Below are 18524 nucleotides of genomic sequence, written 5' to 3' on the forward strand. Positions count from 1 at the left end.
ATAGTCTATGTCCTCTGGAAGCAGGGACAGGCTACTTGGGGAGATTACAAGGAATTAAGTGGGAAGGAAGACAGGAAGGCAAAAGCCCAACTTGAACTCAGATTGGCCACCACAGTAAAAGAGAATAAGAAATCCTTTTGGCTAAGTGAATTGGGTCTGTTTAGCCTTGAGAAAAGACAGAGGGGACCTGATCCAGGTCTATAAATATCTGAGGTGTGGAGGGCAAAGTGGCAAGGCCAGACTCTTTTCAGCAGTGTGTGGAGACAGGAAAAGGGAAAACAGGCAGAAAATGGAGCACAGGAAGTTCTGCACTAATGTGCACAAGAACTTTCTTCACAGTGAGAGCGATGGAGCACTGGAACAGGCTGCTCAGGGGGTTTGTGGAGTCTCCTTCTCTAGAGATATCAAGACCCGCCTGGACGTCTACCTGTGAGACCTGGTGTAGGGAACCTGCTTTGGCAGGGGGGTTGGACTTGGTGATCTCTGGAGGTCCCTTCCAACCCCTGTGATTCTGTGAAATTTATCAGTGGTAAGAGAAGAACCAAGGAGAATTTCCATCCTTTACTTGATGCAGCGAGGAATGTGACCACTAAGGATAAGAAGAAGGCTGAGGTCCTCAACACCTTCTTTACACCTGCCTGTAATAGGCAGATCAGTTATCCTCAGGGTAATTCATGCCCTGATCTGGAAGTCAGGGATGCTATGCAGAATACACCCCCAGTGATTCAGGTGGAGACATTTAGAGAGCTCCTCCTCCATCTGGACTGTCTTCTCCTATCAGAATAGACAAGGTTGTCAGACTTCATGGGAACTGCAATATAACAACTGCTTACTTGGAAGCAGTGAAAGAAATAAAATTGCAGAACTGTTGAGAGAAGGAATTTACCATGGCTTTGATGCATTCCACTGACGCTAATTTTTTTTTTTCCTATGAAAAAATTTTAGTACTCTTAGTTTAATTGCTTAGAAACCATCAGGAACAGTTTGAACACCACCAAATCTTTATATTTAATAGCCCAGAGATGACCAAAATTATAAAATACTTTTTAATAGAGCTTTTTGATCTTGTCAACAAATTTACTGTAATTCCACATTTCTATTATTCTCAATGATAATGCTTAATTTTTCTCCTGTAGTTAATAATGTTAAAATAATGAGAACATATTAAAACATCCCTTGCCTAAACAGACCCAAAAAGAGTTGAGGTACTTAAAAACAACAACAACAACAAAAACCAAATCAGCATATACATTATACAAATTACATAAAATATAATTTACATTATAATATAAGACAACTATTACCAATGGCTTTTCATCTCCAGATGAGCACTGTTGGGGTACTAAGCTGTCTTTGTAAGGATTTATGAGTGCATACAGTAGTTCTGAATAGATGGAGTGTTCTAGAATAGCTGAGTTAGGCCTGTAGGTTAAGAGTTAGTGGGCGGGGGGTTTAGGTAGGTGTGTGTACAGGCTCTCTCGCATGCATCGGGTTTTATGTAGTGGGTGTATGCATCTGTGTGGGATTTAGGATGGTATATAAAGAGTGTGATGTAGCAATAAACTGAGAGAAGACATCATGGCATCCATGTTTGTGTCTCTCCCCCGGACATTCGAGATCCCAGGATAAGTCGGGTTAATTGGCAGATACATCAAGTATTCTTCCTCATTTTAACATTACATTCATGGAACCTTTTTAACTTTTACTTACTGAAGTGGTTAATACCCTTGTGAGATCAATCAGACAAAGAGAAACACTGTCTCCACTGAAAATGTACTTCTGCATTGCAAGACTGAAATTTCAACAGACAGCAAATAGGAATTCTGCCAAAGCAAAGTTAATACTGGATTCCATCTAATTAACAAGGCTGTAATGGCCATAAAATTCCATTCACTGATTTAATAATAAGCATAAATTAAGCTGTAGTCAGCTGAAGTTGTCTGCAACTGAATATTAAAAATAACTATATTAGAACAGAACATCATGTCAGTATTAGTATGAAATTAAGGCTAACATACATCATCAAATAAAGGACACGCAGCAGTATATGTCACATTTAATTTAAAATGTGGAAGACAAATGAGAACCTTGAACATTCTATTCAGACAAGACTCATTAACAGCTAGAAAACTGCAGGGAAAAGAAACTAACTTCACAAGATGAAAAAAAAAATAAATAAAAATCACAGGAGCATGCTTTAGTGCTAAAAATTATAACATTTCAGATATTTGAAGTGGTAAAAGAAAAAGCCTGAAATAGAATTCAGCGTTATTGTCAGATAAACCAGTAAGCATATTAATAGTCCATAATGCAAAAATACATTACTAGGAAATTAAAAGTTTTCAAGGAATAGATCCAAAAAGAAGGTTCAGGAAATCCATTTCTGTTCCACTTCAAGACCTATTTCTATGTGTAGCTGATAATAAAGCCTAGAGCCACTTAAATCTAAGATCTTAAGGAAAAAAACACTCTGTAAAGTTTCCACGGGTCCCAAGAACTGTGCAGGTTTAAAAGTGCATATGTTTAATAATGCTGAGTAGCTCAGGTCCCAGCTCATGGCCAGATCTATCAGGCTTTAGAAAGACAAGATCTGTCTGCTCAGTGCAGACAAGTATCTCAGTTCATGTGTAATGCACTGAAGGTCTGACAGGACTGAGTGGCATTTGCCATTGCAACCATTTCTTTCCAAGCAGAAATATTTATTACTGATGAATTTCAGATGCAAAAATTTGTCCATCTAGAAGTTCAAGTTAAGTGTACTCCTTTAGTGTACACTTAGTCCTTTAGCCTATGCCCCTTCCTCTCTCAGCCTCTAAGGAGGGATCCTTGTCTGTCAACTGATAAACTATGCTGGGACCAGGGTTTTCTTCTTTCCTTCATTCTGAGGTACCACCACTGTGTGGAAGAAAATGCTAGTTGAGCTGGGACAGAGATCAAAGGAGGTCTGACCATATATAATCATCACTGGAAACTTTGGAAATAGGAGGAGATAAAATACTGTTAGTTCTGGTCTTTGTTTCCAGAATTAGTCATATGCACAGCCCTGGGATCAGAAGCCCTGTTACATGTTCTGCATACGCTCAGTTGTGTTGATCTATAAGCACACAACAATTCTGCCCAACTGCTTGTAGCCATATTACATGGTACACGCACAGTAAGTCCTGTAGTAGAGATGGAGGAATGTTGAGAAGACACTAAAAAAAAAAAAAAAAAGCAACTTTCCCAGCCAAAAGGGCAATATAAGAGTTATCTTAGCTTTAAGATTATATTCAGAAATTATATTTCATATCTATCACTTTTCCACCATCTTTAGAGGCCTTCTTTGCTTTGCTAAAGTAATTACTCACGATTTGATTAAACACGATATATGAAAGAGTCTGTATTGCAGAACGATGTGCGATGCACATTTTTCTTCTTTAGAAGTCATGGGTCTCTATTTTTTCATATCCAAATTAAATCTACACATTACACAATCTGAAAAAATCCTCCTTCTCTTTCTTCCTTCACTTCTTTACAGCTTCATTAAGCCTGTTTTGGTTGTACTCCTGAAGGTGATTGATTTCCTTCCAGCTTTTTTAAAAACCACATCCAGAACACTGAAAACAAGCCAGTCAAAAGTATTCCAGAGGTAGGCGCTCATCTACCCCTGAGTGGATCGTGAGCTCATGTCCAACAGCACACCAGCAGAATTCACACAAGCAGGAGACATTTTGAAAACCTCAAAAGCAGGAAAAGCCTTTTTTCCTAACTGAAACTTCATTATATACAACACAGTCCTGCACAACATACAAACTGCCTGGAAATCAAGGTTGATGATGCTCAACGTTCATGGATCTATTATCGGCATTTTTATGTATTCAAAGTGTGACTAGTTTTCAAACTAAATTGGACTATACTTGCCAGCTCAACAGCTTCTGCACCAGTACGTTTAATGAGTGTTTCTGCAACTAACAAGGAGAAAATCTTCACAGTATCCTTTATGTCAATTCAATAAGGGTTTAAGACGGACAGTATTCCAAGAGTACTACTTATCTATACATACGGATAATGACATAGCTTAAATACAAGCAAAAATGCTGAGATCAGAGCACCCAAAAAGCCTTTCCAAAATTAGTTATAATTTATCTGAGTCTCAATATCTACGTTTAAATTCTATGGCCTATGTTAGGCAAAAGTCAAGCTAGATTATCACAATGGTGACTTCTGTGATCAAAAATTAGTTTAAAAAAAATCCAAATTTTGGGGAGCTCTGCAAAATCCTGATTAACTACCTTTTTTAAACAGCTTTTACTCTGAAGATTTTTTTTTTTTAAATCAACTGAATGGCGCTGTTACACACAAGTAAGTATTTTTAGTGTCCTTCCTTGAGGAAAGGAGCTTGATGCCACATAATTTGCCTGAGTAATTTTAGCCTACCAACTAACTCCAGATGTATGAGTGAAGTGGTAACTGTCTGAAAGATGGTAAGTTCATTCTGCTTTTTTTTCCCCCTGGTTTAGTGATTGGATAAAGAGAGCCAAAGCAGTTTCTCTGCTGCCTGAGAAAAAAGCTCAAGTGTGAACTCAACCACCACCTGTCATAAGGAGCTTGCAAAGTGCTAGTGAGCAAGCAAGCCAAGAACTTGCTACTTACTCCCTCTGACACACATAGTGCAGGAACAGCACCAGAATGTTATGGATTGGAGAGATGTGAGATGTAAAACAGTAGAAACACTCTGTTACTTTCACTTGTTTCTCATATACTTGCTATTTGAATCCACAAGCTAATTTATGGGTGCGAATATCCTCTATAGTTTTACTTAATCCTAAGAAGCAGAGTTCCTCTGTGCAAATTTCACAGTTAAGCATAAGACTCTGAATAACATTTCAGAACAATACCGTATTAATAACTTATTAGCTATTTGCTCAGAAGAGTACAGGAATCAGATTGATGCAAGTCTCCAACACAGACACACAAGTCATACAGAGTAATGCCATGAGTCAAAGACTAACCAAATATAATTGCCAAAATCTTATCACTCCACTTTAGGATGCTTATTTTTACACTTCTTGCTGTGTAAGCTGAAAACAGAAAAAGCTGCAGGCAGCATCATTGCCTTTACAGAAGGATTACGTCCTTGTTCTGAAATGCTAGGATAGACAAAAAGTCATCTTAGAAGTAGCTGTATAATTGTTTTTACATTCTCCAGAGATGCAAGTGTTTCTTTACAAGACTTTATGGATGATTCAGAAGAAACACTGAGGAATATGGACTATTTAAAAATAAAAATAATAATAATAAAAAAAATCAGTCCCACATGTTCTTGGCAGCAGTGAAAAGGAAGCTCCTTTACATTTCTGCTCTATCAATAAATTCTAATCCCACAGGGAGCCAGGGATCTCTGAAAGTTCAAGTTTTACAGCAGTTGAGAACAGAGTGCCTTGACTCCACTTAGCTCTTGCCAACATTAACGACTGTTAACTGTGATCAAAGTCTAACTTAGAGCATTCCAAGCAAGATTATAGTTTTCAGGACACACTAAACAAGTTTACAGACTACAGTTGGCAGTTATGGTTCAAGTTAAGGAAGAAGTCAAGCTGGGGTAGCTTTTTGAGAGGCTGCCAGTTTCAATTCATGTGAAAAACATTCTTGATCATACTTATGAATGCTGGTGGGCAGAACTATTTCAGTTCTTGGTGAACATCTGAGTCCAGTTCTTAATTCTGACAGCCAGACACCAATATTGTTTTTCAAAAGTTAAGGGCTTTTTTCATAGCAGTCCAATGAGGTACGAAAATGCTGCTTTCATTGGAGGTGGCAGCTCACACGCACCACCTCAGCCTTCTCATTTCAGAGCCTCATGTAGCCACATAGACAGTTCTGGTAGCCATAGCTGTCAGTTGATAAATATATGTACACAGCATATGAAAAATAACAAACAGGAGACGTTACAGAATCAAAGGCAGTGTGTTCTCTGCTCCTAGGGATAGTTGGTTCCAATTCTGTTTTCTTCTCTCTTACATAATAACTAGTAACTGAAACACCATACATAAAACTTCATTTACTTGGACAGCTTCAATATCCTCTAACGAAGAAGAAAAAACAACAGCAGTCCTAGGGGCTCCTAATTTTCTCCTAAGAATTTAGACCACTGAAACCAGAGGCTTATTCTCCAACCAGTATCAAATACATCGGCATTTCAAGTGGCCATTAAACATATCAACTTGCATTTATTTGTTTGCTCAAAATATTATTCTAGGCTACGCTGGAATAACATTTAAAGAAGTAAACTTTCTAAAGGCTACAAATCACATGCTGCTAAGTACTAATGCACTGACCATGCTAAAATCTTCCCTGTCCAAAAAAACATTCATTCTTAAACACAGGAAGTGTTTCTATATGCCACAAATAGCATAGTACACACAAAGATGTTTGCTCTATCATTTGAATTTTAAAACAAAAAGGGATAAGGGAAGCCACATGTGAGCATTCAGCAATACCTTGATTTTGCTCAGACAGGTCATCAGTTACGTAACACTACAGCTATTTCAGTATTTGCTGCCTATGTCAGCAAAAGCTGATGCAAGTCCAGCTTGCTAGGCCCCATGAGTTTGCTTCTAGCACTTCTCTGACACCATTAGCTCCTACAAGACCATAGAACAAGCCGTTTCATGAAGCTGACGGAAGACAGTTGCATTTTGTTTTTGTTTTCTGAAGGTAACCTGATAATCCAGAATGATTTCAAACTGCCAAGGACACACAGCTGGCCAAAACTTCATATACTATTACCTATTTGGGATTTGAACAAGACTTAAGCATGTCAAAACATTCAGAAAAGCAGAAGATAAATACAGACCACACTCTAAATTTTATTCATTGGCCAGAGGCCAGTCAGACTTCCTTTAAAAGTATTTCATATACTATAGCTTGCCTTTTTCTGCACTGTAGAACTGCACCACAGTTGATTGCAAAGTAGTTGATATAGATGTCAGTAACACAAGTAGAACGTTTTGTTCTTTTACCCACAGTATTACAGACAAATATTAAGAAGGTAATTTATTTAAAGTATCACTACAGACATTATTTTCTAGCTAGAACAGCTTTACAAAAGTTATCATAGCAAATGATCCTGATCTGTGTATATTGTTACTTTTTCCCTTAGATTATGCTGTAACTTCTTCATTAATGATCACTGTCGATCAGATGGCTCACATGGATGCCCTGGCATCCACGGGTTGTATTCTTTCTATTGTTTTTGAAAAACTGTTATAAGAGGGTATTGGAAGTGTTAAGATTTGTGGTAGCTCAGCATGTCAGCAGTTTCTGAACTGCTGAAGAGGGCACTGCAAGAGCAAATGATCACTGTGGTAATTTTCAACCCAAACCATTCTATGATTCTATGATCTTTTCCATCATCTTCAGACATTCGAGGTACTGTAAACAGAAGTATGTGCCCAAACCAAAACGTTAAGAATAAGCAAAGACTACACATCAACAAAAAGGTCTTGAATAGTTGACAGCTGTATTGGTGTCATCAACAGCTGCCTTTTAGGAGAGAGAGAGAGAGAGGCAAAGGATTTATAAAAAATAGCAAACTGGAAAATAATGAAAGTTTTCTTTTTTGTTCCCAAGAGCACGGTTGTCATCTCTGGCAAAAGAATCAACAAAAGAAACAGATAAAAAAACACCTACAACTTCTGCTTAAAGCTGAACCTGGAAACCCGCCATAGGCCACTGGATCTGTCCAGCTTTATCCAAAGCATTTAGACCCTTTTTAGGCACCTTCAGATATGAAACAGCAGACACTTGAGAAGGACTAAGTTCCAGCAGCAGAAATGCCAAGAGAAAGAACGTTATAACAGTTTTACATTAATTGACCTATTTCAGATCATCAATGGAACACATGACAAGAATCAAATCACCCTTAAAATCCCTAGGATCAACACCATGCTTCTCCAGCAGAATTATTCACAGATTTTCCTGTTTGCAACTCTCAAATCATTTTAAACAGCCCTATCTAATTTAATCAGAGAAATATCTGTATCACTGTTTTATCTATTCATTTCTTCCAGCGTAGAAAAGAAGTAAAATTATGGAGTCAAAAAATCCAATAGCATTAACACAAAACTTGAATCAAATCTGGTCCAAACATGGCCATTTGCTTAGCAATAATTCATCTAAATAGATCACACGCTAGTGACAAATGCCAGAAGTGAAAGGAACATCTCTTCTCTGTCTTACAGCAACCACTTGTTGAACCCAGCAGTTCACTAACATCAAAATTACACAGTTATTACCCTATCAAATACCTATTTTTCTTCTCTCCTCTTTCATTTCCCTCACACAGAACTTTTCTTTAAAACACAGAAACTATAATGTAAGTCTGATTGCCAGCTGTTCGAGACCAGAAATAAATCCTACAACCTACAGACAAGAAAAATGAACAAATGAAATATGTAGACACTGGAAAGGTAGAATTGCTTTGCTCATACTACTTCTTTTATTTCTAAGTTGACCTGCCTTCTTTGCAGGTATGAAATACCCACATACATGGAACTGAAACAAGAGCAGAATATTTGATAGCAAAGTGTAAAAAATAAAAAGTCACTGAGATTAAGAAAAAAAAGCAACAAACTCATTCCTTATTTAGCAAGACTGTCAAGAGAAATCAACAATTAGAGACTTCATTGCGCAGCATTAAAGGCAGAATTCCAAACACCTCAGAAATCAGAAAAGAATATCATCACAGGAGAACCCAACAATATGCTATTTTTGTCTCTTCTACAACTGAAGATTACAGAAAATTTCCTGTTTTCTTTTTTTTTTTTTTTCTCCTCAAGATAATGACCAGTGGTGTGGCAGTCTGTTTTGCAGGAGAGAGAAGAACAGCACCTTGAAAGCAGTAGCAGTCTTTTAACCAAATCAGCAAATCTGACTGCCGTACTTCACATTTTGGGAAGTGATTCTATTCACTGCTGAGTTTAAGCAAGGTCCACAGAAGAATTTGAGTTGACAGCAGAATGCAACACCTATCTGAAGCACAGAACTACTTGCAGAGCAGGTTGCTCTTAAGAACTACACAAGCCAAGTTATTCGATTAAGTTATTCATGTTGAAATAGTAAGCCATCTCACTCTCTTAATTCTTTATGACACCTGGAAAGGACTTTTTGTGTGCAATGACTGTTAAGCAACTACATAAGCCATTTTATTCAAGGAGAGATTTGCATGAAAAACATCTTTGCTATTAAGTAGTGGGAAGTGTGGAACAGAACCCAAGATATTTAGGAAGGAAAACATATTCTTTTCCAGTGCTCTGTAAGGAGGTTTAAATTCCCAGGAAAATAATCCTAGTAATAACAGATACGAAGGAGGAATGAGATTCTCTTCTTTCTTCATCCAAGAGTGTGAGAAACTTACCCTGCATGACAGGTCAACATACTTTCATGACCTGCAGACGTTAACCTCAGTATCTACAATAGCATGCTGTGTTGGGGTTCAAAGTTGTCTTTGCAAGGATTTATGAGTGCATACAGTAGTTCTGAATAGATGGAGTGTTCTAGAATAGCTGAGTTAGGCCTGTAGGTAACGAGTTAGTGGGCAGGGGGTTTAGGTAGGTGTGCGTACAGGTTCTCTCGCGTGCATCGGGTTTTGCATAGCGGGTGTACGCATCTGCATGGGATTTAGGATGGTATATAAGGAGTGTGACATAGCAATAAAACTGAGAGAAGACATCATGGCATCCATGCTTGTGTCTCTCCCCCGGACAGTCGAGGTCCCGGGACAAGTCAGGTTAATTGGCGGATACATCACATGCTGTTCATCAATCCCTACATCATTACACGAAACAGCAACAGTTAAAGCATTCCATTGAAGGGAACAGACTATAAGATTAACTCATGCTCAACCTTACATTACATCTGTCAGTATATTCACATTTCACATATTTTGCTTTGCTTACAAAGAACTGTACTTGAAAGCAAAGCAATTCCTTCACTTGTGTGACTTCAACCAGGAAACCAATTAATTTGTGGAAGGCTAAGAAATTAACTGTCCCTTATTAGTGGATTCTATTATTACTTAGAAGCTTCTTGAATCCTTATAAAGACACTCAGGAATTATATAGCCCTTTCATCCTCTTTTCCACTCACTCCATAGTTTCTGTAAAAGTACACAAAGTATTCCCTGGATCAATATTACAATACACCAAAGCAACTAAATATGATTTAGTTTCACAAGTGTCTAAGTAAAAAAATCAGTCTTTAGCAATGTGTAGAATAACCTCCGTAACTCCCCCCCTTACTGAGACCACCAAGAATACCTGCAAAAGGACTACTTGAAGAGACCAGATTATTCAAAGTCTCTCATTTAGAAGACGAAGAGAAATCTGAAGTTGTACAAACATCTTATTGTATTGCAGAACCCTCCCTGACTAATGTAGAGAAAGTTCAGAAGAGTTTAAAAAAAAAAAAAAAAAGATGATGAGGGGAAGCAGAAAGGTCTGCTTTGCTTTTTACTGCAGTGTGTAGGAGATAGACCACAAGCCATAAGAAGAAACAAAGCTTCACCCACTGCACTTCAAGAAATGAAAAAAGGAAGCAGATGAGCCACTGAAGCCACAAACATACAAAGCAGTGCTACCAACAACCTAATCAATTTTTCTGCTGTATAACAGATACTGAAATCTGAATTAGAAAGATGGAGAACTGCCTTAGTATGAACAGACAGAGAATGCTGAATGTTAAACCAGCATATGCCTTCTCTGTCTGACAGAGATGTTCTGCTTTTGAGCCTGAAAACAAACCAACTGCTGCGAGAACTTCAATAAACTCTTCCCTCTCTCCCCAAAAAAGAATCAAAAACAAACAAAAAGCCAAACAGAAAACACCACATACACTCCTTCACAAAACTTCATCAAGGTCAGTTTTTTTACTCAGTATCAATCTCACAGCTCAGTGAAAATAAATGTGTTACACAGATCCTTCCAAAACTGACTTAATTTTTGAGGCTCTGTTCCTATATTTGATGAAGTACGGCAAAGTATAACATGGAGCATATACAGCTCCCTGACAGCTAAAATCAGAATGGTTTTAATCATACATAAAGGAGCATTGATCAGAACTGATCAAGCAGCAAAGTAAATATCTTTGTTCCAAAACACAGATTGTTATTTCTTTGTTGGTTTATTTTATGGCTCGATCTTTTGGAATAAAAAGTTTATGAATCTATTAGTGTATGTATCTATTGGTGAAAATCAGTATATGTATCTATTAGTGAAAATTCATCTGAAGTAATATCTGTTCACAAACAATGTGAGTTCTGTAGTATTTCTTTTACTGAACTAAAACATTTCAAACTCTTACACAACGTTCATTTAATTTGTATGGCTACTGTGGATTATACATCACAATGTCCTAATCCCAGCTTTCATTAAAGCACAATTTCTTTTTTCTTTTACAGTGAAATAAACATTGAAGACATCATCTGTATTATAGAAAGGCCTTACAAAGCCTGTAAAGCTTCATGTGCATTTGTTTTCTCCACAACAGTATTTCATTTCATGCCCTAATTGTTGACTGATGCAATTCTGCAAACTAAGCAATAATCTCAGTTTCCCAATAAATCTTGTTTTAAACTCTATCATATTCCACTCAAAGTAGTTATTAACAAATGCGTTAAAAAAAGAAAACAAGATGAAATGAATACCTCAGTCTGACCTTCATGGGCACTGGATTCATGAGTGACACGAATTGCCTAAAATTAAAGTACATTTCAATCAGATTTTAAATAAAGTGCTTAAATTACTTCAAGAATCAATGTATACTCTTCTTTTTAATCAAATGCCACAGCTTTAAGTTCGTTTGTTCAGTGCTTATAACAGGCAGGTAAAGAAATTGGACAACAGACGATCTCCACTTCCAAGGAGAAATTTCATCAGATTCAATTCAACTCAAATACCTGACAGTTTGTAATTACCCTTTAACACACAGAAAAGAGTGGTTAAGAATCAGTTCCTGGCTTAAGTAAGCACATGGCTCAGGTAGAAGCTGAAATTGGACATCTTGTGTCCAGCACTTCTGCGGAACATTCCATCAAATCTCTACCATTCCTGCTTGTTAGTACTTCCCTCAGTCATATTTAACATCCTTGTTCCCAAGAGCATCTCAATAAGGTTGAATTGAACTCATGATTTGGAAATCGTTAGGTTATTCATTTTGACAGACAATCATTACCATCACGAGCAACAGCACTGTTCTGACTTTCCATCAGCAGACAGATCTTCCATCACATCCTCTGAATCAGCACTAATAATGATCAAACTAACCACACTATCAGCTCACTCATCTAATTGTCAGGAATGATGAGGGAAGAGAGATTACATTTCAGTTGAACTGGTTCCTTGGGTGCAACAGCTAAAGGCATAAAAGGAAGTAGGAGGCAGGACTGTCCTTTCAGTCTACTCCGCTGGCAGGTAGAAATACTTCAAACTACCAAAGCAGGTATTTTTGCAGCAACTATCTGATCACAAGCTCACACAAACTCTGACTGTTTAAGCAATTCACTGGATCAAGCACCAGGGACAGTACTTGCACATGCAAATAATTCTTAAATTGCTTAAAAAGAAAAAAAAAAAAAAAAGAAAGATACTAACTTCGTAAGTTTCTAGATATTTGGCCCTTTCTTCAGGAGTCATAGATAAAGAATCTTCTAGGAACTTCTTCAGTGATGAATTGGTTTCTTAAATATAAAAAAAGACGTACATTAACATACTTTGTATCATGCTTTAGCTCCTACATCATCAAATCTTACATATTGCTTAAATGCAACAAAAGATTTAAAGATACAATTACACTTACAACACAAACGCCTACTGCAAGAGGAATTGCTACCTGCTGCAGATTGAAATGTTTTGAGTGCTCTACACTTGAATTAGCGTGAAAAACTGGTTTTATAATTATAGGCAAAAGCGCCCTTTCAGCAGAGATGCACAGAGAAAATAGTACACAACCCATCAGTCCCTCAATACCTTCGCCAGTAGTAAAAGAAAGAAAAAACAAACAGTAATATTACAAAAACAAGCAAGTAACCAAGTAATGCTTACCAAAGTTCATTTTCTCTCTGTTGTTGGCAATAGCATGAATTAGCCCAATTGTCCCACAAGCATTGCTGATGGTTTGCTTCATGAAATACACTGATGATTTGACATCTTGCCCCTTAGCTTTTATCCTCTCTTCTTCTTCTGTTCTGAAGGTCTCATACTAGGATGAAAGTTTTAGAATTTTCACAAACCATATAGATACTGGTTATATTATCCAAGCAAAACGACTTTGCATAAGTAACAGATGCCTCATAAAACCAAAACCCATCTTGCAACTCTTAACAGAGGTGGTAAAACCAGCTTACATAGACTTGCTCAACTGAAAAGCTCAGCATCACATCTATATCAGGAAAAGAAATAAAGAAGTAACAGTTAAATGACCACTTTGAAATGCGTGTTGTCTAACAGCATTTCAAGAATGTTCAAAGTATTTTCCTGATCCGAGCACCTGCCATCATCTCTTTTATACCAACAACATGTTCTTAAGGATAGAGGTCTCAAAAGCATCATCAAGCAAACTGTAATACTTCAGATGTTTAACCAGTATGATGCATTCTTATAAATTCCATCTTTATATATTGCATTTTTTTTTTCCAGGAATGTTAAGTAAGATTCATATAATGCTCAGAACTTTAAAACGGCTCTTTAAAAGCCATGATCATAAGGTAAACATTTATTTTTCTGTAGTAATAAAGACAATTTAGTTTGATTCGACAATCTCAAATACTACTGTAAAGCTCATCATCGATGGACTTTTTATGTAATTACGATGTCTGTGAAGTTTGAATGTTGAACAGAGTGAGGAACGTATGAAAATTTTCTCAGTCAGTAACAGACAAATTTTTCCAGCATTAGGATTGCACACTGCAGCTTATCTCAATGTTCTGAATGCTCTAAGTAATAGAAAGTGCATTCAGAATATGCTGGGAATACTAAAAATACAAAAGTTTTAAGCAAGGATTGACCCAGATCGTCTCAAGAGTTTGCTTCCAGCATGGGCTATCCCTTGATACACATTCACTGGAACAGGCTCTAAATGCCCAACGCTCACACTAATTCACACTGTCTACAACCTACAATGCAGACTAAGCAAGATGTTAATCTTTAACCTAGACAATAACCCTAAGATTATCTGTATGCTGACAATGGTATCCAGCCCTAAAAGCAAACTGATATATACTGAGGGGAAAAGGATGGGTGGGAGTAAGCAGCAAATATATCTATACTCTTCGACCTTAAAATAGACCCCAACTGTCCAAGAAATAAAAGCCATACTGGAACTGATGACTGAACTGAAGATGACTGAAGTTATGTCAGTGAAGAAAACAAAAACTCAAGGAATACTTGCAACCGATAATGTTCCACACGTCACCTCTTACTTTGCTCCTTCTATTGAGTCTTTCTGCTAAAAGTAGCAGAACTGTGCCTTTTCAGAGTGTACTTTCAAATTCTGAATTTTCTGCGAGAGAAAACTACATAAAGTTTCTCTCTTTCCCCACTTCATATAAAACACTTGAAAATAAACTAGAAACATGCACATAAGGCTATCAAAAGAAAGTTATGAAAGAAGCATCCTGTTGTTTGTTTCTAATCAAGAAGTCTCTGAATAACGTTTCAGGCTCATTTTGATTCTGACACCAAGGCACACGGTTCACATAACAGTCTGGGCTAGAAGGAAACTTAAAAATCTTCTAGATCCAGCCTCCCTGCCATGGCCAGGGCTATCCTCCGCTAAATCAGGTTGCTCAAACCCCAATCCAACAGATCATTCCCATTTCGCTTACAACAAAAGTGATCATCTCATTATTAAATAAACATTTACCTTCTCTGTTATTGGAAAGAGAAGAAGCACTGCACATACAGGTCTTGGCACCATGCTAAGCAGTTCTGGTTCCATACCATAGACATCTACAAATTGCCAGTCAGGATGTATACCTAACTGTTTGAGAAACTGGAAAAGAAGACACAGAGTAATACTAAGTGACTAGTCGAACATACATAAGCATAATTAAGCATTTACAATGCAAAATACAATGCATCACCATGAACTTTCCAAAATCTTAGAATTAAAAAAAAAATTAAATCATGCTAAATCAGGCTGAATAGTGCTGATAAAGACACACAAAATCCCCATGTTTTACATGTCATTTATAAAGCTTAAAAAGCTTTATGAAACGGAAGCAGCAAGTACTATTTTACTAAGGCATTAAACCCATTCTGAAAGTTGTTTTTTGGTTTTGGGATTTTTTTTTGGTCACTTTATTCACTTTAACTGGAAACCATAGGTCAGAGCATAAACAAAGAAACTCATGATGTTACTTCACACCATGAATACTTCAGAATATCTGATGCCAGTTCCCTATATTGAAGGTGTTGGGCTTCAGTAATTTGAAATTGGGATTGTTGATGGTCTTATGAACAGAGAAAAGTACACACTTTTTCCTAGGTGTACATTTCCAAACACCTTTTTTCATTCCGGGTTTGAATCCCCCCTGTGGCGCAAGTGGTAGAAGTGCCGCTCTGCTTCACAGGAGGCTCGAATCCTGGGGGTTGGACTCGATGACCTCTAAGGTCCCGTCCAAATTGCACGAGACTGTGATACGGTAATACTTCAAAATATATAAAGTAATAATCACAGCTCTTCAAGTAATTCTCTGTTGCTTCTTTAGAACTTCTGAAAGGAGTTTAAGTCAAAAGCTTTTCTGTCATCTCTCCTATGCTACAGCTAGGTACCAAAACACAAGAAGTGATTCTGGATCTGTTACCTAACACACTGCTACTGAAGAAGGAAAGAACAACTATAACATCTATTAAACTTGGACAACTATAACCTAAAACCCAAGCGCTTGAATTTTTTAACAGATATTCTCTATTTATTAAGGAAAGCTTTGTGTAGAACCACAAATGTTCAGGAGGCCATCTGGTCCAACTCCCCTGTTTCAGCAGGGACAGGGAAAGCAGGTTGCTCTGCACCACATTCTTGCAGCTTTTGAAGAACTTCAAAGGTAGAGACCCCATAGCTGCTCTGGGCAGCCCGAGCCAGTGCTCCATCACCCACACAGCATGGAAGTACTTCCAGGTGTTCAAAAGGAAACCCTCATGCTCCAGCTCATGAAGGGAACGATTCCTTTAAAAACTTAATCGTACTTCCCACCAAACACTACTTGAGGAAATCTGTTTGTCAACACACCTGTAGAGAAGATGTTTAAGAAGCCTGAGAGGAGCAAATCCAAGTCATACAACCATACAATGGCCTGGGTTGAAAAGGACCACAATGATCATTCAGTTTCAACCCCCTGCTATGTGCAGGGTCACCAGCCACCAGACCAGGCTGCCCAGAGCCACATCCACCCTGGCTTTGAATGCCTACATGGCTGGGGCATTCACAACCTCCTTGGGCAACCTGTTCCAGTGTGTCACCACCCTCTGAGTGCCCAATCAACCTCTGAAGTGCTTTATTCTTCTTTAACCAACAACTCCCCATTTAGAGCTGCCACAATACAGTCTTACTGAAACAACAGATGCCCACTATAATATGCTTACTTGGGAAGTTCACCATCTACTGCAAGTTCTTTACTATCCTCAAACATTATTTCAGGACTTCACAATTAAACTCAAGGAATATGGCTCAATTATAATAACATTTTAAAATTTTATTATTTGAATCTTGTCATGAAAAAAGATCAATTTGATTTAAAATCTGATATACCCAGAAAACTCTTCTCACAGTTCTGTTTCTTCAGTATGTTTTAAAAAAGCTGTGCTCACAGTTAGAGCTCCTTGTCTTCACAATAAAAGTTACCTATTTCCAATGCAATCCACCAAGCAGTTTTGAATCTTTGTACTCATTATGACCAGGCATCGCTGTGCCTTTGAACCAGGACCAGATCAACATATAGACAGCAATTCAACGTGTAACACAGTAATCCGAACTAGGTAGCTGACTGGGTTTTCTTCTGAAACCATTCTTAGCGACCAAAAGCTTCAGAAGGCTCTGAGGCTGAGTCCTGAGGCGGAGCTATCAGGTCAGTGAATCACAAGAATCACATTTTGCTGGGAAAAACACATAGAAAGTTTCTGCACATCACAAGCACCTTCATTCCAACACTGTAGCTCACTTGTGAGGACCTCCACCATCAATGCACTTCAGGAACTGCAGGTGCTGCTCTTCCAGAGATTTCAGTCAGCATGGTTTTCATTTGGAAAAGCTTGCATGATAGAGTTACAAACACACTTCATAAAAGAGAAGACCCTGTAGGAAAAGTAAAGCTCATTTCCTAAGATAATTAACTAATCTCTGTGTTTGTGCCTTTGTGTATTTGTGCCCTTGAGAAACGTTGTCCCTGACTGGACAGAGCTGCATCCAGTTTCTGTCACTCATTCTGTGTTTTGTGATCTTTAACTCCCACAAGAAGTCACAGGCATCAAGAAAGTCCACAGGCTAGATTTCTTCTTGTAGCTTACTCTCACTGCATTAAAGGATTAAAAATAGGACCAAAGGCCTGACAACTACACTGAAAGGTAATTAAAACATGGAAAATAAGCCCTATTTGCTCTGTAGTCAAACTTGCATACCTTAATTGCACTACCTGAAGCTGCTGCTTGAGCTTCATGATCAGCTGCAGTCAATCAGCAGTATCTACCTGTAACAAAGGCATGAGTTGGTGGCACTGTACCTTGCCTAGGAAGCAAGAATGCTTCTCAGAACATGGGAGAACAAGAAAGACAAATTAATCAACCAATATTACTTATCTGTTTATCTACACTTATGAAAGTGATCGTGCACTGCAGGCCTGACTGAATTGGAGAAATGAGCTTACATCTGATCTTTTCACTCCCAATGTTTATAAGCAGTCTAGCTTGGTTTTGGTGGTAGAAGAAACTGAAAAGATGATATGACAGAGACATACAGATACTGTTTAATAACTAGTGGGCAAACAAAGCCACTTTCTTTCATTCCCTTCAGCAGAAGTTTCGGTGAACAAAGGCAGCACAAGTCACTTGCAGCCCTGAGTTTTCCTAACGTCGCTGTTCACAAACTGGAGCTTTGCAAACGCTGAATGATCAACTCTTTCTACATTGAAGTTGGACTGATTTTGTAATCTATTCCATCAGACTGCTGAAGTGGAGGAAAAAGAGAATATTGTGACAAATCAGCACTGCAGTATGTATTTACTACAACACACTCAACCTTACCCAGATGGCCAAGAAGCAATAGTCCCAGATACGTGCACAGACTGGGAGAAGAACTTATTGAAAGCAACCCCAAGGAAAAGAACGTAGGGTTTTTGGTGGCCAGCAGAGTGAGACAGGATTGTCCTCCTCTACTCTGATCTTGCGAGACCCCATCTAGATTACTGCATCCAAGTCTAGGGCCCCCAACACAGGAGGGGGTTCAACTTCTTTCAAGTTCTGATAGCAGTAAGACAAGGGGGAAAGGTTCCAAAC

At 38.0% G+C, this 18524-nt stretch overlaps 1 protein-coding gene across 4 annotated transcripts in view; it reads right to left on the bottom strand.

Moving 5' to 3' along the window:
- UCHL3 (ubiquitin C-terminal hydrolase L3) overlaps positions 1–18524 on the bottom strand; it is a 37578-nt gene that overhangs the window by 16191 nt on the left and 2863 nt on the right. For 3 of the 4 annotated variants that reach the window (XM_085536064.1, XM_015851628.3, XM_085536063.1), the window contains exons 3-6: positions 14899–15027; positions 13080–13236; positions 12630–12715; positions 11684–11731 (exon numbers count right to left, since the gene is read on the bottom strand). In XM_085536064.1, coding sequence (XP_085392190.1) covers positions 11684–11731; positions 12630–12715; positions 13080–13236; positions 14899–14973 — 366 coding nt within the window. In that variant the 5' untranslated portion in view covers positions 14974–15027. Of the gene's footprint in view, positions 1–11683; positions 11732–12629; positions 12716–13079; positions 13237–14898; positions 15028–17651; positions 17720–18524 lie in introns of all 4 variants that reach the window. The other variant, XM_085536062.1, reaches the window with a different exon arrangement.

This window comes from Coturnix japonica, chromosome 1 (genome assembly GCF_054131305.1).
Source record: "Coturnix japonica strain WE chromosome 1, WE-NBRP24, whole genome shotgun sequence".
In the NCBI taxonomy this organism is placed as follows: Eukaryota; Metazoa; Chordata; class Aves; order Galliformes; family Phasianidae; genus Coturnix; species Coturnix japonica.